General features: G+C 38.7%; 1 protein-coding gene across 2 annotated transcripts in view; it reads left to right on the top strand.

The window, feature by feature from the left end:
- The window catches only part of cebpz (CCAAT enhancer binding protein zeta), a 166,103-nt gene that overhangs the window by 103,824 nt on the left and 35,359 nt on the right, over nucleotides 1-26,920 (top strand). For both annotated transcript variants that reach the window (XM_052098572.1, XM_052098571.1), the window contains exons 10-12: nucleotides 926-1,032; nucleotides 4,838-4,898; nucleotides 12,519-12,700. In XM_052098572.1, the coding sequence (XP_051954532.1) occupies nucleotides 926-1,032; nucleotides 4,838-4,898; nucleotides 12,519-12,700 (350 nt within the window). The remainder of the gene's footprint in view (nucleotides 1-925; nucleotides 1,033-4,837; nucleotides 4,899-12,518; nucleotides 12,701-26,920) is intronic.

The following is a 26,920-nucleotide window of genomic DNA, read 5'->3' as shown; positions in this document are numbered from 1 at the left end:
AGTTGGATTTTAAGTGAAGGATGAATCAGGTCATGTCTTTAATCAGAGCATGTTGATGTTAATTTTGCTCTAATAAAAAAATTACTATTTTTGGCTAGGAATGCCTATTTTTGTTTATTACTTTTACCCTGCTGACCAAGAAGGCTATGTGCCGACTGCTTAACTTGTTAAACTATCTTTTATTCTGGTGCACATCATGTTTCGAACAATACATTCGATTTATTGTACATTTTCCAAAAGCGTATTTTTCTATCCTAGCTATATTGTTTTACATCATAAATGTAACGTTCTTAACCGAACATCTGTCATATTAGACCATAGGCATTTACTTGGTGAATTACACTTAGAACAGGCTATTAGGGTTCTCTATTAGTCCTGCACAATTCATTCAATTGTTCAATAAATATGACTGTATTGCTAATGTTGATTCAGTGAATGCGTGTCAAAGCCTGTTCTATATATATAATGTACAATGATCATGATGCAATGCAAGCATGACACAGATAAATGCTCCTTTTCAGCAGAATTTAGTGTTGGATTATTTTAAATTGGTTGCATAAACATTAAACATTTTTTTGACTGTTTTCTGATGGATTCTTAGACAGTGAAATTAGTCATTCTGCACATCCCTATATGAAATTCTTCATAGCAAAAGGAGTTGGCCTTTTATTCCAAAAATGTTTAAAATGTAATGAATAAATTTTCTAGAGAACACAGCATAATTTGAGAGATGGTTTATAAATTATAAAATGACAATTCTACAGTAATGCATGCATGTCTCCTGTTAAACTAGTGTCAACTTTTTTTTAAGGGAGTTTGCTGTCTGATGACAAAATTGTCCATAGTAGAAGAAACACCCAACTGTAATTGACTGCCATCATTCAAGATACTGTGAAAATAATCTTCATATTGTTTTATGTGTCAGGTACTTTAAGAAGCGAGAAACAGAAAAATGTTTTAAAAGGCCGAGCAGAGATGCAGATGACGAGAGTGTGGAGGACGTGGAGGATGACGAGTTTGAAAAACTGCTCGGTACAGTTGATGTCTTTACCATACATCTTTAGCATTTTACATTAATCCCAGTATTTTAAATACACAATTATTATCTATATTCCACTACAGTAACAAATTAAAGTTTGTATTCAGAAGGTACACTCTAAAAGTATTTTGATTACTCAAGAGATTTCTTTGCATTTTACTGTCCATTGTTTGTTTTTTCAGATTAACACTTTATTGATTCACACATATGAAACAGAAAAATATACACCGAATCAACTTTTAACCCCCATTATTCCCTTTCCCCCTTCCAATCCACAACCCCAACCTGACCCTCAATGAATATCCCTGTGGTTCAACTTGAGAATACACACAAAAAATATGTATATATTAAAAATAAAATAATCACACACATTTAAAACTACACACCTCTCTCCACTTCCCCTCCCCGAGAACCTTCCAAAAATGCCAAATAGCTTTAAGTTTAAATCTCTCCCATAATCTCTTAAAAGAAGTTGAACCTCCATCCCCCAGACTCTGAATTAGCAGGGAGTAATACATTGATGCATCTTGACCTTTTCCAAAAGCAGGAATCACCACTCTGAGTATCTGCCGCTTTAGGGGGAGTATGCTACTCCAAAAACTAGTACAAAGCAGGTGGCACAGCTGTAAATACCTAAATAATTGAGACCTGTGGATCCCAAAATGTTGAACCATATTTTCATGGTTTATGCTATCAAATTGCTTGAAATAAGAGAGGGGGACATCTACAGGGAGATTTTGTAGCAGGTAGTTCAATTTTGGAATACAGTTCATTTTAATAACATTAACCTTCTCATAAATAATCATAGATAAATGTAATGAAGCCCACCTGCCCATATCGCTCAAACCTTTTTATTAAAGTGTCAAAATTAACTCTAAATAAATCACACAAATTTGCTGGGAATAAAATACCCAAATACTTAATGCCCTGTTTGGGCCACTGGATGGCGCCCTGCTGAAAATCCATTGCTGGGCAGTACACTGTCAGAGCCAAAGCTTTGGATTTAGACCAATTAACTCTGTATTCTGAGAACTTAGAAAAGGACTGTGGAGGCAAGTCATAGATCTAGTAGGATCGGAGACAATTAATAAAATTTTATCTGCGTAAAGCAAAAGCTTGTGCGCCACACCTCCTGCCACCACATCTCCCATCACCACCTATGGAAAATTATCCTCCTTTGTTATCGCGGCTTCTAATGGTTCCAGGGCAAGACAGAACATAATGGGGAAAGAGGTTAACCCTCCCAGTTGCCCCTATACAGAGTAAAATATCTGGAGACCGGAGTCTGATCATTTGCCACATTATACTGATGAAACGCCTAATGTTATCAGAAGAGCTATGGCCCAAATAAACCCCACCTTATCTATTTGTTTAATAGATGTCATAACTACTGAATCGGTTAGACATCATTTTTGACAATATTTTAACATCTAGCTGGATCAGGGAAATTGGACAGTAACACTCACTTGGATCTTGGGCTTGTATCATGGTTGGCTGAAGCTTTCAGTTCTTTAATGATTCTGTATAAACTTTTACCAAAAGTGGAGCCAGTTCTGTAGCATAAGATCTAAAAAATTCAGCGGCAAAGCATTTTGGCCCTCGAGCCTTGCCTGTAGCAAAGCCTTAATTACTTCACCAAGCTCCTCCAAGATTATCTCAGAAGCAAGAATTTTTTTTTTTGACATTGTCCTCCTAGAATAGTTATGGAACAGTGTATCGAATCTCAACGGCTTATGTCATAAAAACTATTAAAACTAGCAAAGTGCATGGAGTTCGGCGTTCACACGTCAGATCTTCGCATGGCATCATGTGTCCATTGTTTATTTAATATTTAGTCTATTCTGTTGGAAAACAATCCATATAAATGATGCAACCCAAGGGGCATTTGAACAGCAGTGAAACACTTTATGATGCGTTAAAGCCCCAGCATTCCTCATATGAAATCAAAGAACAGCATAATTTTGAACAAAGTCTGGCCAAAACAAAGGTGTTTTTGAGTTCTTTTTGGTTGTTCGTAACTGCTCGTTAGCACAAACTTTCAGGAAAACTTCATGCAGGCTGCTAAACACTTCACTACCATTGGTTCACATTATCAGTAGGTGTGACCATCGAGCTCCACTTACTTTGAACAATTAAACTGGAAATAGTTGTCGGACTCAGTCAGTTGATGTCAGTGAACATGAACACAACAGCGTTTTTAGTTATTACCGCGCTGGTGCAAAATTGCCTACATCTTTATGATAATTTGCTTAGAGATATTTTCCAAGAAAATGTCATGCAAATTATTTTTTATATTTAATTTGGTCTACAAAAGGAATAAAATCTTTTCATACTCTTTAAGTTCCAACCACGCTGTTTTTTTTGATTTGGTGCTAAAAGCTAAACTGCAATATGAAACTTTTTTTTTTTTTTTTCCCCCACAAAGAAATTTCCAAACTAGTTTGTTCACTGCATTTGAAGTATCAACATAGAATTTGTGCTAAAGTTACATGAAAAAAGGATGTCTACACTTGTGAAATTGTACCCATAATTTGTATTTCTATCAGCTATATCGGTAAATATTTTAATGCGCTAAACCTTTTTCCACTAAAAATCCTTGTATGGAAGACTAGTTATTGATAACACATTCTGATGTTATATTAGTTGATTTTTTACATGTAGTCTTGCACATTCTTATATTAAAATGCTCCTTAAAAATGCCTCCCCCAGTGTTGTTGCTGGTGTCTGAATGTTTGCGTAAAGTATGCCGTTGCTCAGCTGTTTCAAATGTATTTTTAGCTCTGAACAAATAACGAAGAAATTTGCTGTGAATATTCCAGGAACTTTACAGCAGACACAGGGTGCGCTTTCACACAGTTGTGAGTGAAAAGTTGGTTTTGACGTGATTGAGGAGCTTTTCCTTTGATAGCTTAATAGACCAAATCCACATACGATCGGAAAAAGATGTTGTGTACACTCTTTGAAAAGCAGAAATAGTTAACCTTGTCTAAATTTTCATGTGAACATTTAGCTTTATGCTAAGCACAATTCTAGGTTAGTTAGTTAGACTTCTGATATTAGGGCAAATATACAGTATACTGCTAAATTAATTCTTGATTGGATTTTCTGTTGTTTTTGTATTTTTTATATCTAAAAATACTTAAAACAAGATAAATTTACTTTGTCTCCTTTTAGAAGCAACACTGCATACGATATATATTTAACTTTTTTAGAGAATGTATATACATGTGTTTTTTGTCTTACTGAACTGCACTTACAGTACAGAATTTTCACTAATTAACTTGTGTATATAGTCCAAACAAGTGAAAACATATGCCAAGGCGGCCATAATCCAAAGTTATTTAAGTAACTATGTTACTGACCTTGAGTAATCTTACGAAATGTTACTAATTACATTTTACAGTATGTACTCAGAAATCTGTTGTGTAATACATTTCAAAAGTAACCCTCTCAAACCTGATTGCAACTCTGTAATCCATTCTGCTGTTTTTTTTTTTTCTTCTTCATATATTTAATTTGATAAATTGTGTCTATGTAATGTTGATTGCAAAATTGCAAAATAACAGAAATTGGAGTTTTAAATTATATTTACACCTTTTGGTGACAGGGTTGCTTTAATTTTAAATGTAAACTCATATCAAATAAAGTAATATTTTATTTGACTTGAATGTTAAGCACTTCTTTTGACAATGTTTAAGTGTTTCAGGCACCATTTTCCATCCTATTTTTGGGAAACGCCCTTTATATCCTCTGTTTCCTTTTGTTGTTCGGATCCTGACCATTGCTTTGTCTTCTCAGATGCTTATGAAGGAGACAGCTTCTTCACCGAGTTCAAGGATGATGACTTGGACTTTGCAGGGTATGTTCAATACCACTTACACTAAATGTACATTACTTGTGTGTAGTGATGACACTGCTGAACATCATTGACCATGTTTAAACTTGGCATTGAGGACCCCATGATAAGTTATGTGGCTTTTAGTTCACGTATTTTAGCTTTGAGGTCATCCATATGTTAGTAATCCTAAAAGTTGACAAAATAAACTGGAAAAATGGACCACAAATATTGATTGCAATGATAGAACTTTTTTTATTGATTCACACTGAAACAATGTTTAATGATTCATGAAAAGCAAAACATATATATATATATACACAGTCAATATTTAAGCCCCACTACCACCCCCCCTCCTCCCAATCCCCCAAACCCACCCGACCCTCAACAAACACCCCTTGTAGTCACACATGAACACATACACAAAAAAACTAAATAAATGTTAATGTGTGTGTGAATATATATATATATATCTATAACTACACCTCTCTCTCCACTGCCCCATATTTGAACTGCAAATATTTGACCCATTTCCCAACAAACAAAACCAAATTCCCCAGTCTTCTAGATGACCCTTCTTCGAAAGCCGCCACCCACCCCATCTCCGAGCAACACTCCTGAAATGGGAGCGCTCCAGCTGACTTCCATCTCCTTAAAACAACTTGTCTTGCGATCATAACACTGGCCTGACCCAATCTTTTGTGTTTATTTCCTAAGTTGATGACCGCCCCATCGCCAAAAATACAGGGTCTGGGGCACAATGAAATTTGAGTGCCCAATACGTCACACATAAAACTCTGAACCTTCAACCAAAATTCATGGATCTTAACACACCACTAAAAAACATGGGTTGTGTCTCCATCTTCTGATTGGCATCGCCAGCAGGTGGGTGTGTCTGTAAGACCAAGCCTATGCAATCTAGAGGGGGTCCAATAGAATCTATGTAAAATGATGAATTGCATAAGATGTACCCTTGCATCTTTAGATACAGACTTGCCTTTTTTTTTTTTTATCCTAGCCCACTCTCCCTCCTCCAATACCAAGTTTAAATCTTCCTCCCATAATCTCTTGACAGAAATTAAAGCTCTGTCCCCCAGACTCTGATTTAGCAGGGAGTAATACACTGATGCCTCATGACCTTTTCCAAAAGCAGTAATCACCACTCCCAGAATATCTGCCGCTTTAGGGAGTATGCTACTCCCAAAAATAGTACAGACCAGGTGGCGCAGCTGTAAATACCTAAAGAACTGAGATCTGGGAATCCCAAAATGTTGAACCAATTTTTCAAACGATCTCAACACTCCACTCTCATATAGGTCACCAAGTTTATTAACCTCCCTCACAATCCACTCTGACCAGCAGAAAGGGGCATATTAATACATAATTTTGGGTTCAGCCATATGCTCTTTTGTAAGTCGTTTTGGATAAAAGCATTTGCCAAATGAATAAATGAGGCAATATTTAAATGTCTGAATTTAACGCGCAGGACACTTTTTTTGTTCATACCAAGTGCAATTGCGAGATAACGGTGTAACTTCTTCTATTAGTTTGATGGAAAGGCTTTGCAATGGCGAAATAGGTGCAAAAACTTCCTGTTCAATACAAAACCAGGGAGGGGCTCTCAAGTGGAAGTGACCAATGTGCCAAACGTTTGAAACCGCATGCATAATAATAAAACAAAATCTTGGGTAGGCCTAGCCCACCTTTGTCAGTTGGCCTATAAAATTTACTGAAATATAATCTGGGACGTTTACCATTCCAAATGAAGGACTTCGCTATGCTATCAAATTGCTTGAAATAAGAGAGGGGGACATCCATAGGGAGAGACAGTAGCAGGTAGTTGAATTTTGGAATACAATTCATTTTAATAACATTAACCTTCCCATCCATCCATCCATCCATCTTCAACCGCTTATCCGAAGTCGGGTCGCGGGGGCAGCTGCTCCAGCAGGGGGCCCCAAACTTCCCTATCCCGAGCCACATTAACCAGCTCTGACTGGGCGACCCCAGGCGTTCCCAGGCCAGTGTGGAGATGTAATCTCTCCACCTAGTCCTGGGTCTTCCCGAGGCCTCCTCCCAGCTGGACGTGCCTGAAACACCTCCCTAGGGAGGCGGCCAGGGGCATCCTTACCAGATGCCCAAACCACCTCAACTGACTCCTTTCAACGCAAAGGAGCAGCGGCTCTACTCCGAGCTCCTCACGGATGACTGAGCTCCTCACCCTATCTCTAAGGGAGAAGCCCGCCACCCTTCTGAGGAAGCCCATTTCGGCCGCTTGTACTCGTGACCTAGTTCTTTCGGTCATGACCCAACCTTCATGACCATAGGTGAGGGTAGGAACAAAAATTGACCGGTAGATCGAGAGCTTTGCCTTTCGGCTCAGCTCTCTTTTCGTGACTAACGGTGCGATAGAGCGAGTGCAATACCGCCCCTGCTGCCCCGATTCTCCGGCCAACCTCCCGCTCCATTGTCCCTCACTCGTGAACAAGACCCCGAGGTACTTGAACTCCTTCACTTGGGGCAAAACCTCATTCCCTACCTGGAGTACGCACTCCATCGGTTTCCTGCTGAGAACCATGGCCTCAGATTTAGAGGTGCTAATCCTCATCCCAGCTGCTTCACACTCGACTGCCAAGCTGATCCAGTGAGAGCTGAAGGTCACGGACCGATGATGACATGAAGACAACATCATCTGCAAAAAGCAGCGATGAGATCCCCAGCCCACCGAACCGCACACCTTCCCCACCCGACTACGCCTCGATATCCTGTCCATGAATATCACAAACAGGTTTGGTGACAAAGCGCAGCCTTGGCGGAGACCAACCCCACATGGAATGAACTTCGACTTTGTGCCGAGGACCCGGACACAGCCCTCGCTTTGGACGTACAGGGATTGGATCGCCCTAAGAAGGGACCCCCCCACCCCGTACTCCCGCAGCACCTCCCACAGTCTCTCCCGGGGGACCCGGTCATACGCCTTCTCCAGATCCACAAAACACATGTAGACCGGATGGGCATACTCCCAGGCCCCCTCCAGGATCCTTGCGAGAGTAAAGATCTGGTCCGTCGTTCCACGGCCAGGACGAAAACCGCATTGTTCCTCTTCAATCTGAGGTTCGACAATCGGCCGAACCCTCCTCTCCAGCACCTTGGAGTAAACTTTACCAGGGTAAATCATAGATAAATGTAATGAAGCCCACCTGCCCACATCGCTCAAACCTTTTTATTAAAGGGTCAAAATGAACTCTAATTAAATCACACACATTTGCTGGGAATAAAATACCCAAATACTTAATGCCCTGTTTGGGCCACTGGAAGGGAAATATTTTGATATACAAGCCGAAAAACGTTTTTTACAACGTTTTAACGTTTTGCTGGATCAGTGAAATTGGATAGTAACTCTTACACCCGCTTGGATCTTTGTCCTTTTTAAGAATCAGAATGATCCGGGCTTGCATCATGGTTGGCGGAAGCTTTCCATTCTTTAATTATTCTGCATAAACTTCTAGCAAAAGTGAAGCCAGTTCTGTAACATAAGATCCAAAAAACTCAGGGGCAAAGCCATCTGGTCCCGGAGCTTTGCCTGTAGGCAAGGCGTATTTACCTCACCAAGGTTAACTCAGAATCAAGATAACTTTTTTGCTCAACCGTCAGTTTAGGAAGTTATAAGTTATGGTTCCACAAAGTTTCTAATATCCTCATCAGTAGTATGACTGTCTTGCCCTGAATAGACAAAACTCCACCTTCCACGACAAAATAGTATTATATCTGTATTTCATTCGGGTCAATTCTCTGAGGACATCAGACGACATTCAGAACTTTTAATATTCCCTTAAAACTCAGAGTTCTCGTGGTTTGGATTTTTTGGTGAATGAGGCATACTGTATGATCCGGCCCCTATGAACTGCTTAAGTGCCTCCCAGTCCACGCCCACAGAGGACACTGAGGGGACCAGTTGGGACCAGACATTGATTTCAGCCTTTAGCATTTGTTGGATTTCAGGATTTTGCAAAAGGGATACATTAAAGCGCCAACTATATAATTTATTTTTCTCAGTTTGTGGGAACACCCTGCGCTTACTTGAGCCAGCACTAAAGAAAAAATGTCCACCCTATATCTTCCCAAATTTTTCAGATTCCTATGGGGAAAGATGCGTCTTGAAGAAACTATCATATTTTTTACACTTAAGAAGATAAATAACCTTCTTTCTTTTTATGGGTTGCCCCAACCCATTCACATTCCACGTGGAGAGAGACAATCCTGTCATATTAACATTTGATAGTTTGACATAATAGAATAAATGGATTCCGTCAAAAACTAAATTTATAAAGATCACATTCCAACATTAGTGCAACAATCAAACCCCAAACTTCTCCCTGACCCAAACAAAAAGAATAACGTGCGAATTAACCCTGCAACGTGAATACCACAAAATTGCTTACTCATTCCATTGACTTTATGAAGGACTTAACTTGCTGGGGACATGTGTATGTTTTACGGCCATCTTTAGCATCTATTAACAATTTGTCTGTGTACATCAGTACAAAAGCGACCTTCCATTGATGTAAGAGTTTCTTACATTCCTTGAATCGATCAGCTTGATTGTCTTGAGCACGTAAGTGTCTTTTAATGTCCCCAGAGCCTATTGTCCTCCTAGATCAGTTATGGTTATAACAGTGTATCAAATCTCACCTGTTATGACATTTAATAGTGTTAAAACTAGCAAAGTGCACCGAGCTCACCGTTCACATGTCTGAATGGTGCATGGCATCATGTGACTCAACTGCAATGATAGAAGTATAAACCTAATGACCTCATTTACATGCACTTAAGAACATTTTTTATTCCAGGGTTTTTGCAGAAAGCAGCATTCTGAACATATGAACATGAATGTCTGAAAAAATCTTGTCATTAGTGTCCATATTCAGGCTGTGCACCAGCTAACATTTACAGTGCATTCAGAAAGTATTCAGACACCTTAATGTTTTTCACATTACCCTACAATGACTAAGCAAAAAACAGATTTGTAAAAAGAGAAAACTGAAATATCACATTGACTTAAGTATTCAGACCCTTATCTCAGTACTTAGTTGAACACCATTGGCAGATATTATAGCCTCAATTCTTTTTGGGTATGATGTAACAAGCTTTGCACACATGGATTTGGGGATTTTCTACCATTCTTCTATGCAGAACCTCTCAAGCTCTGTCAGGTTGGATGGGTACTGTCAGTGGACAGCCATTTTTAGTGTCCCTAAGCCACTCTTGTGTTGTCCTGTTGGAATGTGAACATTCGGCCCAATCTGAGGTCCAGAGCACTCTGAACTAGGTTTTCAATAAGGATATCTGCGTTCAGCTTTCCTTCAACCTGACCAGTCCTCCAGTTCCTTTGACCTCATGGCTTGATTTCTGCTCTAATATGCATTTTGTGCTGTGAGACCTAATATAGACAGGTGTGTGCCTTTTACGAATCATACACAGTCAATTGAATTTGATACAGATGGACTCCAATCAGTGTGTAGAAAAATCTCAAAGATGATCCAGAGAAATGGGATGCACCCATGCCAAATTTTAAGTGTCATAGCAAAGGGTCTGAATACTATGTATTATTTCATTATTTTCTTTTTAATAAATTTACACATATATCAAAGTTGGTTTTTTTTGCTTTGTCATTATGGGGTATAGAGTTAAATGGAATTTATGTGGAAAAATTATAATTTATGCTTTAAATTATAATTTTTAGCATAAAGCTGCAACATAAAATGTGAAAAATTAAGAGTTCTGAATACTTTCTGAATGCACTATTTAGCTCAGAGTGGAGGTCCACATTCCCCAGGTCCCCATTCAATTTCTTGTGGCACGGCATTACATTTCCGATTTAAATTTTTTAATAATAAACAGAAAATGCAACGTAAAAATATGCACACAGCACGATCATCAAATTATCCAGTATTTGGAACAGACTATGCAGGTGATCAAAGGCGCTTAAGAAGAATGGCAGAGCAAAGCGTGGACACACTGTCATGTCATCAAAGTATGTGAGACTAGACAATTGTCAATTTAGTTAAAAGTAAACAACACCAGGCAAGTCAGATGGGCATCATGTCACTTGTCATCTGATAACAGCAATAACAAAACAACATTATTTATGTACACTTGTTGTCTATTTGTATGGCTTTTGCCCTATGTGGAAATGGGAGCGGTCAGGAAGAAAATCACTGCGAGCAGAGAGCGGGTGAGCATGGAGTAATATTCAGTGGGAGCATTTCAGTGTGGGATAGAAACTTGCAGGAGCGGGATGAAAAAAAAAGTCTCGTGCAGACCTCTTCCTTAGAGCAGGCCCAAATTGTTTACTGTAACTCGTTGTACTTTTGTACGTGGTATATATATATATACACACACACAACAAAATACATTGAATAGGATACACATTATATATAGTCGTTACAAAAAAACAGGTCTCCCAATAATATCAGGATACCAATACTTAAATCACTACATAAAATATTTACAGGCTATCCAAACGCTATAGTAGCGGAGTGAATATTTGCACTAGGTGAAAATGGGACCTGCCATTCAATACGGCTATGCATTCCAATAGTTTGGTCGAAACAGAAACATTTAAGAGAAACTGCACCCTTAGTGTCACAGCAGTGGTGTGGGGTGTTACGACGGTGTGGATGTGCTTTTTTCATGCGGATGACCCAGGATCAACTCCTGTCTCCAATCTTAATATTTCCTTTAATATTATTTATAATAATAAATGAAAATTAATATAAAGGTTTCCTCACAGTGATTTTGTCACTGTGAATGTTTTATAGAGAGAGGTTTGTTCCAGGTAAATTTATCCATGAATTTATTATAGTAATACAGTAACCCCATTTTTGGCAGAAACCACAGTTTTAATGCAATTAACTAAGGTGTTACTACATTAATATGATCCTAATATTGCAACTATGTTTAATTTTCTGGTAACCATGATTTTACAAAATACAGTGGGTGATGGTATGGTTAGTGTAGTAAAATCATGGTTAATTTTTGTAAAGGTGGGTTAGATTTAGGCCACATCCACAATAATATGTTTTCATTTGAAAACGCATCTTCTCTACGTTTTGGCCTTCTAGCCACACTAAGATGCATTTTTCCAGCAAAAACTGAGCTTTTTCGAAAACACTCTCTGAAGTGGATACATTTGAAAACGCTGTCTTCGGGTTGACGTGTGCACAGGGAATATTTGAAAATGTATTTGTTGTTATGTGACACAGTCATGTGATCCAAGATGGCGGTCCATGTTGTAGGGGCGTTGTTTTGCCAGCTGTTCACTTTGACAGCATCGTTAAAGATAATTCTTATTACGTGTCATAAACATATCTGCTTTAACCAAAAGTCTGATATTTTTAGCACTAAAAAAATACAATAATTTAAACTACAGAATAGCAGGTTTGCTTCAAAAAAGCAGGTCGATATGCACATGATCCAGTTCAGAGTTCAAATCGGACACTGATATGGATTTTATTTAAATTGTTTTTGCGAGCAAAAAGGTAGTCTCGATTGAGCCTTTACACTTGGTCTTTTCATGATCTAATAGCTGTCTGATCAGTAACAATGCATGAAGTGACCAAGTATATACCCCCTTTGTTGCAGCAATGTGAAGCCTAAGTCCAAGAAAGTTGGAGGCAGAGACTCCGATTCTGATGTGGATTCGTATGATGATCTGGATGATGAAGAGGTGTCTCTGGGCAGTGTGGATGAGGATTACTTTGGAGATGAACTTGAGGAGGAGGGTGGAGAGTTCATGGAACCAGATGAGGAAGACCGTAAAGAAGGTGTGTCAAAACATTGTAGTCTCCTTAAGACAGCATCACATTAGCAGACTCCAAACAACAACTTTATTTTGGCTGAGGGTGTCACACATGCTGACTGTTTTGCTGAGATCTCGCTCTCTTTAGACGGAGCTATGACACACTTGCAAACAAAATGGCAGAGTGGTGACTATCCCAGTCATGTGGAGCTTGCAGAAATAACATGAGTACCGCATGAGCATAAACGGTCGCAATAGATTGATTAAGGTGTTTTCATACCTGTAGCTTGCTTGATTTGTTATGAAACTAAAATAGTTATAATATTGCATTTTCTTCATGGTTTGGTGGTAAAGCTTTCACATGAGTATATTTTAAAATGTACCAAAACTGTGAAATTTCCATTATGGTTATTTTCATCTGTCAGCATTATTTCTTCATTGAAAAGTGCCTGCTCTCACTGTCACAAAGCTCTCTTTCTGGTGGCATATGTAATATTTTTTTGTTGCTAGTGCTGACAACTGTCCTGTTTTAGCTGTAACGTCACATATTAATACATAAACGGCATAACGGCATCCTATTTTCATTTTGTACATCAGGGATAATGTTTACACTAGAAACGCGGAGCCACTGTAACCTACTCTTAGGTCAGAAGACCACGTAGTCTTCAGACATGGACACTGCTACTGACACATAATGATCGCTAGATGCACGTAGCCAATGGCTTGGTCTTAAAAATGTCACGGAGTTAGGCAGCAGTGACTGTATTTTTTGACATTCTGTTTATGGTTGATCCAGATCCATTTGTCCTGGTAAAATTGTCTTATGTTTATTTTAGGATATGCTCCTATATTTAGTTTGTATAATTTCATTCTTGTTTGGCATAAATTACATTGTGATTGAAGGCTTGTAGCTGGAGGAGCGAGGGTGATATGAATATGTATCACCATTATACAAGCCAAAATATGAGTGATTTAAATATTACAATTTCATCATGGAAACTTTTTTCTTGAGCATTGAGAAATCTTTCACGATTTCTGCTCATTTATTTGTGTTAACTTTGATCTGTTTTATTCAATAGAATCTAATCTGTTATCTGTTTGAATTAATTATCATTTATATTTGTTAAAAATCATAAAATACCATTCATGTATTTTCAGTCTTTAAAAAATTATTTTCATTGAATAAATGTAATTCTTTATATCCAGATTTATTCTGTTTGCATTACCATTTCAGAATATTTAAGAAGTCATTATTATCTTATTATTATAATTATTATGATATAAGAAAAATGATAATTTTTGTGTGTGCACAAATTTTTTATGTGTGCGCAAACAAAAGTCCAGGTTGTTCTTGAACGGATTTCATGTTTATAAAAAAAAGTTGGCCTATAAATGCTTATAGACTAACTAAGCTAGTGAATGTTGTATAATACATCTACAATGCTAACATACACCCATTTCTAATGGATAAAGCCTTGGCCTGGAAGAGAGGTCATCAGGTGGTCCCCAACCTTCTCTTGGTGATTCGACCCTTAACCACAACACCCTCCAGTTGGTGGGTCGGCAGTGACTGGCCAGGTCACTGCCCCTTTCTTCCAGGCTTCCAGCTTGTGTCCTGTCTCTTATGCCAGAGCCAACAGGAGGCTCTCTCTGACGCTTCTCCCAGCCTACGAACTGCTGCTTTCCTCAAGTGGCCTCTCAGTCCAACCTTTGTCAATAAGTTCCACACAGATTGGGCTGGGAACCCTCAACACCCGACCTCCACCGTCATTAGCCATGTTGTCCACCCCTTGTCCCGGCAGTCTTGGACAAGTTGCTGGTATTTGGCTTTTTTCCTCTCTGCAGCTTCCTCACAGCCCTCCTCCCACAGCACAGTCAGCTCCACCAGGATGATTTTTTTCCCTCTGGAGACCACATGATTATGTCGGGCCTTAGAGTTGCGGCCAGTACCGCCTCGGGGAAGTGGAGTGTCCTCCCGAGGTCAACCTCCATTTCCCATCCCTGGGCTGTATGCAGAAGATTCTGCCTGGCCTGGCTGTGGATGACAGGTCATCTTTCACAAAGGCGATGGTACTCAACAGTGGTCTTGCTTTGACTGGTTGTTTCTTCCTCCTTTCATGCTCCAGGATGTCTGCAAGCTCTGCCAACACCCTGTCATGGCGCCACCTGTATCTCCCCTGTGTCAATGCGATCTTACACCCTGACAGAATGTGCGCCATCGTTCCTTTCCCACCAAACCGCTCGCACAGTGGGTCCTCCCTCATCCCCAATCTGTGCAAATTGACTGGGGTTGGTAAGGTGTCATATACTGCTCGGAGCAGAAAGGATATACGGAAGGGCTCCAGCCACCACAGTTCACTCCATGTGATTGTTCTCTTCGGGAGGTTCCATCTCGTCCAGGCGCCTTGAGTTGCGAGCTCGATGGATTTTGCTCTTCTCCCTTCTTCAAGGTTTCTGACTTCATCCTGGATCCTAGTTCCCTTCTCCCTAGGGGTGGACTTTGACCACTGCTGGAAACGTGCTGTTCCTAAACCCTGTTTTCCAGTGCAAGGGTTTCCAATGATGTCTTTGGTCCTGAGAGAACATTCTGCCTGGTTAATTGCGGTGCTGGCGGCCCACTTACGGCCAGGTCTTGTTCTAACTCCAGCTTCCCTGGTGAGTTTATCTTGAGAGTCCCTATATATCAGGGACAGTCTACATTTGGCTACTTTAAACTCCTCCACCGCTGATGACAGGGGAAGCTGGAGCTGGCCCGACCTTATGTAGAGCCCCAAGGATGTAAAGCTCGGGGGTATTCCCAACCATCTTCTAAGGTGCTTGTTGAACTTCCTCTCCATTACTTCAACAGTTGATAGGAGCACCTCATATACGGTGAGAAGCCACATGAGTCTCAGGAGCAGGCCATGTTGGTAGATCCAGCACTTGTATTTCCCAGGCAGGCCAGACTGGTCAATCTTCTTCAACCATTCTTCAGCTTGATTTCTGGTGCTAGAGATGCTGTTCTTGTCTAACAGGGAATCATCATACCACTTTCCAAGGCATCTAATTGGGTTCCTCTGGATGTTAGGGATCACTTCCCCTTGAACAAGTAGCTTGAACCTTCCAGTTGTTTTCCCTTTTTGGATCACCAGGCTACTTGATTTCTTGGGCTTAAAGACCATCTTTGCCCAAGTGGCCATGCGATCCAGTTCAAAAAAGTTGTTTCTGTGCTACTACACCCACTGCCTTTGCCATTTTTGATGCTCACAAATTTCCTTTTACCAGCTCAAGAATAAATTGCTTTCTACTGGAGTTACGTCCATGCACTGTTTGTACAGAATGTGTGCATTAATTGCAGCCAGGTCCAAGACGTTGTAAAACACAGCTACAGGGTAGTGATGTGATCCACCCTTTACGGAGTACATTCGGGCCATCTGGTCATCTAGACATTATCAGTTGAAACTGTCTGATGCATTGTACTCAGGATGCATACATTTTTCTTTGGCTTTGCCTGGTAAATAGTGAGTGTGACTTTTCCAGCCCTCATTACCTTGGTGGAAAATCTTTCAGACTGTGCCTGTGTACATGGGGGCATCTCTCGTCTGATTTTATTCATTGTGCCAACAATGGTGGTTTTGTTCGCCAAAAGATTCTGCCGTTACATTTCTTCCCTTTCCCAGGAAAGGCTCGACCAGATGCATGACAACATTGACCAGCCGGCCTATGTTGTCTTTCTCTAGATAAGGATGTGCTTTCAGCATGTATTTTGTTTCAACATCAGCGGCCACCCAGAATTTTATGCCAAATTTGTCAGGTTTATTTGCCATGTACTCTGTGAAATGACAGTGCGCCTCGGTATAATCAACTTATGTTCTCATTGCTTCTATGAAGCAATGTTATTTTTCACAAATTTGTCAAATATCTCTATCATGGCAAATCTATTTGTCACAAGGCAGGCAGCTCTCGTGTTCTTGTCATCAAAGCGCAGATAGCGCATGATATCTCGGAATTTCTGTCGCGACATTGTCTCTTTGAAAAAAAGTGTCCAGAAAGTGTCAATTTGTTAGACAAAAGTCACCCAATCTCATGCTTTTGCCTCCCGTAACACCTCTCAAATAAACGAGACCAACAAATGCTTTTAGTTCGTCATCTGTCAGTTTGAACTTTTCAGCATTATTCTGCACAGCTTCCGCATCGGTGTACTTTCGTATGTTTTGCCACATTTCTGTGTCAATCAAACACAGTAAGCTTGCTCAATGGACTTGTAATATTGTCCATGGAATATGATGTTGGCCCTGGGGGTTCTCTCATTATATTGGCCTCTTGCCAGGATTTTGTTCAGCCCATAATGTGCCATCTCTTGCAACCTCTTGAAATGAGTCCCCAGCACACTAAATTTCAGTGTTTGAATCTGAATGTGAATCAGATTTCACCGTTTACAAATAGGTTTTTGCTGATCTATGATGTTTCCCTTTTCATCAGCCTCAAATACAAAGAATTTCCAAACCTGGCTTTTTCCGATTTTCTTTTCGACAAGATTCAGTTGAGACTCCGCAGCAGCTTTGCTTGTCGTCATCTTTTGCTTGTTGTGAGCGTTCAAAAGTTCCCGACTCTGCATGTACTCCGGTACCTTCAGAAATTCTGGTATCGTAAATGTTTTTTTTGTTTCAGTACCGAATTAGTACCGGTATTTTTGACAACACTAGTTGCAACTGAAGTATGGCACAAGGAAAGTGATAAAGTCAACATATGTAGCTATATATATATATATATATATATATATATATATATATATATATATATGCATTACATTACATTAATGCATTACATTCTTGAGGCAGTAGAGTTAATTATTGATAAGACCGTTCAAAAACAGGCTTTACAATACATTGTATTGTTTACTACCATATTATTGATCATAATCCAATAATTTGCATACAGTTCACAGAAATCCATTTCACAAGTGAATTTGTCAATCAGTTGGAGATTTATTATGAGGGCTTGTTTAAGGACCCATCAATGTACACCTGCGTCAGACATTTTTAATTTTTTTAGAAACAAACCAGGGGTATACATAGTACACAATACTACAAATATATTTTACAATAATGCCAAGACATTATATTCATTACATAGTGCAATGGTTTTCAATGCTTTGGAGTTGTTGGAGGTACAAAGAGTATTTAAATAATATTTCAAGTCTTTACAAAAAAGTGCAAATAGGGGCTTTATAGACATAAATTTACACTTATGTATAAAAAACTTGGCTAGAAAAATAAACGGATTAATCATAAAATATTAACTTAAGTTATCAAAACTGTGAAAACCAAATAAAATTTATTTATAAAGCAAAGAAAAACTAGTTAAAATAGAGTTACGTACAAACAATTTTCTCCAAAATACTTCAGCGTGGACATATTCCCAAAAAAGGTGAGGGGCAGATTAATCTACAGCATTACAGAAGGAGCAAAGTGGATCTATTTCAGGGAGCATGTTTCTTAAATAAAGATTGACAGGGTAAAAACGGTGTAACAGTTTAAAGAACAACATCTTAACCTTGTTGGTAATTAAATATTTGTGAGGTAAAGACCATACGACCTGCGTCAGACATGCTTGTGTCGAGTCTTGGGTGTGTTGCGTCATAAAAAAATGTTTAGGTCACTGTGTCAAGTTAAATGTAGTTTAATACTCTATCTTTAAACACATCTTGAGATCCCTTAGTTCGCATTTGCGCTCCAAGTGTTTTTAACGCAATTTAACTTCGGCCGCCGAAAATTTTCGTCCGAAAGAGAAAAAAGGCCGAAAATATATACCTCCTCGCCCCGCCCCTCAGTGCTCAGATTTCATTCTGGATCAATCTAGCCCTTATCACGGCGCTACCAAACAAAGGCCGATCATGTCAGCGGTGTGGAAATTCTTCAGTTTCTGATAAGGACATCAAATTTGCAATCTGCAGTGTTTGTTCAGCAGAAATTTCAAGATATATATATATATATATATATATATATATATATATATATATATATATATATATATATATATATATATATATGTATGTATATACACTCACCTAAAGGATTATTAGGAACACCTGTTCAATTTCTCATTAATGCAATTATCTAATCAACCAATCACATGGCAGTTGCTTCAGTGCATTTAGGGGTGTGGTCCTGGTCAAGACAATCTCCTGAACTCCAAACTGAATGTCAGAATGGGAAAGAAAGGTGATTTAAGCAATTTTGAGCGTGGCATGGTTGTTGGTGCTAGACAGGCCTTTCTGAGTATTTCACAATCTGCTCAGTTACTGGGATTTTCACGCACAACCATTTCTAGGGTTTACAAAGAATGGTGTGAAAAGGGAAAATCATCCAGTATGCGGCAGTCCTGTGGGCAAAAATGCCTTGTTGATGCTAGAGGTCAGAGGAGAATGGGCCGACTGATTCAAACTGATAGAAGAGCAACTTTGCCTGAAATAACCACTCGTTACAACCGAGGTATGCAGCAAAGCATTTGTAAAGCCACAACACACACAACCTTGAGGCGGATGGGCTACAACAGCAGAAGACCCCACCGGGTACCACTCATCTGCACTACAAATAGGAAAAAGAGGCTACAATTTGCAAGAGCTCACCAAAATTGGACAGTTGAAGACTGGAAAAATGTTGCCTGGTCTGATGAGTCTCGATTTCTGTTGAGACATTCAGATGGTAGTCAGAATTTGGCGTAAACAGAATGAGAACATGGATCCATCATGCCTTGTTACCACTGTGCAGGCTGGTGGTGGTGGTGTAATGGTGTGGGGGATGTTTTCTTGGCACACTTTAGTGCCAATTGGGCATCGTTTAAATGCCACGGCCTACCTGAGCATTGTTTCTGACCATGTCCATCCCTTTATGGCCACCATGTACCCATCCTCTGATGGCTACTTCCAGCAGGATAATGCACCATGTCACAAAGCTCGAATCATTTCAAATTGGTTTCTTGAACATGACAATGAGTTCACTGTACTAAAATGGCCCCCACTGTCACCAGATCTCAACCCAATAGAGCATCTTTGGGATGTGGTGGAACGGGAGCTTCGTGCCCTGGATGTGCATCCCACAAATCTCCATCAACTGCAAGATGCTATCCTATCAATATGGTCCAACATTTCTAAAGAATGCTTTCAGCACCTTGTTGAATCAATGCCACGTAGAATTAAGGCAGTTCTGAAGGCGAAAGGGGGTCAAACACAGTATTAGTATGGTGTTCCTAATAATCCTTTAGGTGAGTGTATATGTGTGTGTGTGTGTGTGTGTGTATATATATATATATACATACACAAACACACACACACACACACAGAGTACAGCAAGAGATTCTACAGGAATGTGCATCCACAGCAGTGCCACAACTAGCGCAGCTACATCACAGCTTGAGACGTATCTAACAAATCGCATAAACAAAGACCGCTTTCCTTTGCTTGCGCTGATTGCACGCAGGTATTTATCTGCCCAAGCACCAGCACAGAGAGTGAGAGACTGTTCAGTGCAGCATCTCATGTTCTTGATGAGCTTTCTGACAGGAGAGACTGTCAGAAAGTTTAGCAACTTTTGTTCTTGAAGAGAAACCTGTCACTAGTACTTAAATGGAAAGCGGTCCAATTTGATGTGTATAGCAATTACATTACACTTGTTCTTCGCTTGTGGATACATCTGTTGTTTAGTTGAGGTTGGATTTAGTTCAATTACTACTGTTTTGCACTGTTGTTTTGCACAATAATTTTCACTTAAAGTGTACATACGTTTACATAAACAGAATAGAGCACTGATCTATATATATATATTATATGTGTGTATGTATATGTGTGTGTGTATATGTATATATATATATATATATATATTATAGTTATATATAGATCAGTGGAATAGAGGCCCTCTGCCATTCTGTGTTCTGCCTTTTGTTTTAATTAAAATTACTGTTGCATATTTAAACTTTTTGAAAGATGCTAGCCTTTTGAACAATGCTAGCTAAGTTCATTACTTGACTGTTGTTTTGCATATAATAGTTTTCTAAAAGTTTACATTATTTGGATATTTGTTAATAAAATCTGTAAAATTCGATTTTTACAGAACTGTATGAAGAATAATATTTAATATATTTTTGTCCAATTTTGGTGTAAAAGTGCGATTTATTTGATTGGATTGTAGTTTTTCAATTCAGATTCATTAAATTCATGAAATTAATGAAAAAGTATAATATATTAAAAAAAAAAATAAAAAAAAAATAAGTTAATTTCGGTTTCGGTTTTCGGCCAAGTGCATCCAGGATTTTCGGTTTTGGCCCAGAATTTTAATTTCGGTGCATCCCTACATGTTTATGTTGTGTGTCCGCTGAAGGGTTGTTAATGTTTTGTTCACTGTATAAACTGTGCGTTGCTCACACAGCTGAAATTTCACTTACTGCCCTCTTGAGTAAACAGGTGGGACTACAAGCTTGCATTTCTCAAGAAAGAATTGCAATTAATTGCGTAATTTCTTTTGAACGCGTTATTTTTGTCAAATTAATCGCATGTTATTAACGCGGTAAATCGACAGCCCTAATAAATTAAATAAATATATATATATATATATATTAGTACAAAAATGTAGGAATATATACACAATATATTCACATACTTGCGGTATTATAAATATATAGACTATGGGCCTACTGTCTATATATTGTATTTAGTTCGGAAATAGTACATAGTATATGCTACACACCTACATACTACAAGTGAGCCCCTGGGCCATCTGCTGGGAGAAAAAATAATTGCAGCCTTGAACGGCAAAAATAAACATGACGTGGAAGCGAGGCGACCGTCTATTCACAGAATTAGAAGCAAATTACCTTTTAAACTAGCTTTTCCTGGTGCGATTTTGAAAATGTAAGCGCACTGGGCGATAAAACTTATATTTAGAAAAAGTCAACAAAATGGGGCCCTGGAATTGGATCTGTTTTTTCTTAAAGCACAATGGTCAGATGACCGCATGCTCGGCCCTTCTAGTGTTAAATGATATTTAGCTTTGGTACACATCTTTGGTTTTGTGTTGATAAAGGGGTACTTGAGCGTACTGATTTTACTTTGGGGGTACTTATGGCAAAAAAGGAGGCAGAGGCACTGACTTAGATTATTGCGTTGTGGTGGCTCGCAACCGGTTTGGGTTCCCACACTTTAGCACATCTATTTGGGTGGGTAAAGCCAATGCCTGTATTATTGTTAAAGAGATTTGGGTAACACGTTATAATATCTACACTGTATAAAGTATTTGTAGAGCATTAGTTTACAGTCAATTGATCATTTATGAACATTTAGTTGTTTATATTCAATGTAGCAAATTATTTATTCTTGTTTAATGAGTTAATTTATAGGCATTTTTAACATGAACAAGGCATGAATACTTTATCATAGTAAATAAAGAAATTATATATGTAATTGGATATACATTTAAACTTTTTTAGTAACACTATTAAAGCAATTATCACTTAATATTTAGGTCGTAATAAAGCATTGACTATTGCTTAAGCATTTTTGTGACCTAATCTAAAGTGAGAACTGTGTATGTCTAATTAAACATTTATTAATGATCCATTACTCTGAAAACTTGACCTTGAAATAACCGTCTCCACAGCATCTCAATCACAAGGCTCGATACAGACACTAAAGCTTAAAAAAAAAAAGACACAACACAAAAGTACAGGAATAATAGAGAGAGAGGAAAATTCACAGTTCAAATGCCACTAAAGTATGTCTTTTTAAGCTTAGGAGCAGACATGTTTTCATAACTGACAATTAAAATGACTGTTTAATTCAATTTCACCAGTGGACCTACAATAAATATTTGATTAAATGTTATCAGTTTCCAGAAGGAAAGTCCAAAAATCCCACTACAGTCTATGTTCACGCTCTCTGGAAACAGCCAGCATGTCACTACATGGCAAGAAAAAAAAGACAGAAATGGGAAAGAGCTTGTAACGTTATATTATTGACTTTATATTTTGCCCATTTAGAGCCTATTAATCTTCATTAGTGAAAATGTCCTTACTAAGCTGCTGAAAGCGCACAAGCAAAGTTGTCATGCCGTACATGTTACTTTCCTCAGCGCTGGGCCTGCAGTGGTTCTCAAATAGTGGGGCGCGCCCCCCTGAGGGGGCTCGGAGCGATGCCAGGGGGGGCGCGTGTGACCCCAGGGAACATGCTTTTTTTGCAACGAAGAACAACACACAGCACAGAGCAGGAGATATGAAGTGCAGATAACAAACCCGTGAGACACCATGGAAAAATATTTAACGGGGATAAAAAGAAAGGCAGAGAAAGACTTAGATAATGAGACAAACGTAAGTCTCCCGAGAGCTAAGACGAGGAAATATGACGAAGCGTATGTAGTGCTTGGCTTCACTGTGAATACAGTGGGAGACGAGGAAAGACCGGTATGTTTACTGTGTATAAAAATGTTGGCAGCGGACAGCATAAAGCCAAATAAATTAAGGCGTCACTTAAAGACATTACATCCCAATCACGCTGATAAGCCACTTGAGTTTTTTCAGCGAAAACGTGCCGAATATTGTCAACAATCGTCCCGCTTTGTGAATGCTACTTCAGCAAACCTATATGTTAGCGTCATATAAGGTGGCGTACCAAATTGCTCAGTGCAAAAAACCCCACTCCATATCAGCAGAGGAGCTGATACTGCCTGCAGCATTAGACATGGTCTCTGTCATGCTGGATGACGCAAGTGCTGCAAAAATAAAAACTATCCCTCTGTCCAATGACACTGTCGCCAGACGTATAAATGACATTGCTAATGATCTTAACTCTTTCCCCGCCAGCGTTTTTAAAAAAAGTTGCCAGCCACCGCCAGGGTTTTTGACGATTTTCGCTAAACTTTAATGGCTCGCAGAATATTTTCTTCCATGAATATATGAAGATGCTATATATCAAAATAAAGATCTGAGCCTCTGCTTTTAGGCAAAAAAAAGATTTTATTTTATCTTCATTTGTTTTTTTTTTATTGCCACTTGAACAGAGGTAGGTTTTGTCAAAAACAACATTTCGGACAAAAAGCTGAGGAAAAAGGCATTTTTATCAAACAAGTGCTTTAGTATTAGTATGGTGTTCCACTTCACGTTTGAGACGATCGCAGTCTGTTTCTTTGATCAAAGAGTTGCGTACTCTTTCAAAACATGCGTGCGGGTCTTCCTTACCGTATACCACCTAAAACACGGATACCCGGAAAATTCTGTGTTTGGCGGGGAAGCGTTTTTTCATAAAACCCGGAAAATTCCGTGTTTGGCGGGGAAAGAGTTAAAGAACAGCTGGTAGATAAACTCAAAGACAAATGTTTTGCCTTACAGTTCGATGAAGCAACTGACAGCAACAAAGACTGTTTGTTTATTGCTTATGTGCGTTTTGACATGACAAACTCCCTGTGTGAGGATCTACTTTTTTGTAAATATGTCAGAGACAGAGCCACAGCTGAAGAGCTATTCAAAATGCTGGACTGCTTCCTGACTGAGAATGGGCTAAAGTGGGAGAACTGCATTGGTGTTTGCAGTGATGGTGCACAGACCATGGCAGGGATGAGAAAAGGACTTCGGGCACTTATCAAGAAGGAATCACCTAATGCTGAGTGGGACACTGTGTTATACACAGAGAAGCACTGGCATCAAGGCACCTTTCCTCTGAATTAAGTGAGGTTATGACTGACATTGTAGGTGTAGTCAATTTTATAAAGACTAGACCACTGAAAACAAGAGTCTTCTCTGCTATCTGTGAGGAGATGGGAGCTGAACGTCAAGCTCTGCTGTTTCACAGTGAAGCAAGGTGGCTGTCACGAGGAAAAGTCTTGTCCCGAGTTTTTGAGCTCAGAGAGCAGATAAGAATGTTTTTGGAGCAGGAGAACAAGTATGACCTCGCAGAAAAATTTAGTGGTGAGAACTTCCTGGCAAAACTGGCCTACCTGAGTGACATATTTGGAAAGCTAAATTAACTAAATTTACAGCTTCAAAGATAAACACCTCCCTCAGGTCACAGACAAGATCAGCTCTTTCACTCGAAAGCTTGCAATGTGGGGCAGGCGACTCGATGAAGGAAATACTGATTCATTCGAGAACCTGCATGAATTTGTTGACACTACTGACTATGATGCCACCTCAGTGATTCCACATATCAAGGAGCATATTTCATCACTGATGGGATTCTTTAAAAAGTACTTCCCTGAAAACAGTTCCCAATATGACTGGGTGAGAGATCCTTTCAATGCACCAGCTCCAACTGGTTTCAGCTCTGCAGAGGAGGACCAGTTCATTGAAATGACGTCTGACTCCACATTGAGACTGAGGTTCACATCACAGACACTGAGTGAATTCTGGCTGACTGTAGAGAGGCAGTATCCACTCTTAGGGCAGAGGGCATGGGCATTCTTCTTCCTTTTGCAACATCTTATCTTTGTGAGATTGGCTTCTCTGCTGTTGCTGCACTGAAGACCAAGTACAGGTCCAAGCTAAACATTGAGCAGGAGCTGAGAGTTGCAGTATCATGCTTCAAACCCCGCTTCGAAAAGCTGTGCACTGCAAAAGGTGCTCATAGTAGCCATTAATCCTGACTTCCTCATTTTGATAAAAAGAAAAAATCAGCACACATTGTTTTATTCATTTTTGTTTTATAGGTCAAAGTGTTTTATATATTGTGCTCCTGAGTTAATGTTGCTGATCAATTTGAATTTATTATTATTTATTGATTATATAAAAAAAAAAATTTAGTATCAAATGGTCAAAAGAATTTTACAGTTTAAATAAGGATTTAATTTTTTTTTTTTCAATTTCAGGCAAATTGATGCACTAAGTCTTTTCTGTTACAGAATAAAAAACAATGTTAATAATGTTATTCTTTGTAAGTTGATCTATATTTCTTTTTTTATGTTAATAAGGATACAATGTTATGCAGAGGTGTACTTATAACAATTTTATAGACAAATGATACTATTTACAGTCGCGGCGGAGAGTTGGGGGGGGCGCGAAATGTTTACTTCTTCCTAGGGGGGGCGTAACAGAAAATAATTGAAAAGCACTGGCCTAATGGAACAATAACAGTAGTTTGTGGTTACTGAATAGGGCATTTTATGTAATAATTTTCCAGAGATTGCAGGAGCGGATTTGTATCTCAAGTACCAATCCTTGTAGTAAAAAGATACAAGCACAGTGTTTAAAAAACAAATGTCTGCAGTATGGCTAAAACGTCCTAAGATTTGAATACTGGTCAACAAAGAATTCAGCTTTCAAGATTCAGGCTGGGGGGGCCCCTTCAGGAAGACACAATTGTCTCTCATAGAAAACAATTTTTAGTTAAATCAACATTTTGACACATTTCAATCAGATATTCAATTCATCAACAACTTTTATTACTTCAGATAAAATGCAAATGTTTAAGTTTTCAAGGCATAAAAAATAGGACCCTGTGAAATATTTGTATTTCCTAATTCTGCTTTGTTTTCCCAACATCTGTTTTCCATTTTCTTTCTGAATTCCATGTTTAAAAGATTTTCTTTCATAAAAAATGTGACTAATCAATTCATAGTTCATCAAATGAAAAAGTATATTATTGTATACATATGAAATAATTATATCAAATAAAGTGCTTCAGTAACATCTTCAGTTTAATATAAAACCTTTTTTTTTTTTTTGTCAAATAAAGCACAACAGAGAATCACTGTATAGATAAAATGGATACATTCAGTACAACAGCACACTTGTGACATTTTCTAAAATATAATTATTCCTGATTAAATAGGAATAATAATAATAATAATAATAATATTAAAATTAATATACAATTTTTACTATGCAGTAGTAATATATTTTTGTCCTAATTTCTAAAAATGTTCACGTTCATTTAAACCAAATTTTATTTATATGAATCACTGTGTCAGTTTCTGTGTCTGTTTGATAGAAGTTTCACACTTGACCACACATGGTCATTTGATTGTTACACCATAAGAGGCTGTAATTTCATGAAAAAAAATAGTCTGGAATGTGATGCATGCGCCGCATTAATTGAGTTTCGCTTTCTGTAATCTAATACACAGGTTACAGAATTACTTATGTGATGTTTTTAGTGGGTCAACACCTTCACATATGACTTTGAATCGTGAAAACGCAAGAGAACGGGATCCTCCTTAAATGAAATCACAGGCTGCTGTGGTTTAATAATCAGACTAGGACACATGTACAACACATTTACAAGATC

This window comes from Xyrauchen texanus, chromosome 30, assembly GCF_025860055.1.
Source record: "Xyrauchen texanus isolate HMW12.3.18 chromosome 30, RBS_HiC_50CHRs, whole genome shotgun sequence".
Lineage (NCBI taxonomy): Eukaryota > Metazoa > Chordata > Actinopteri > Cypriniformes > Catostomidae > Xyrauchen > Xyrauchen texanus.
Note: the sequence above shows the minus strand (reverse complement) of the source record. Positions and strands in the feature narration are given on the sequence as shown.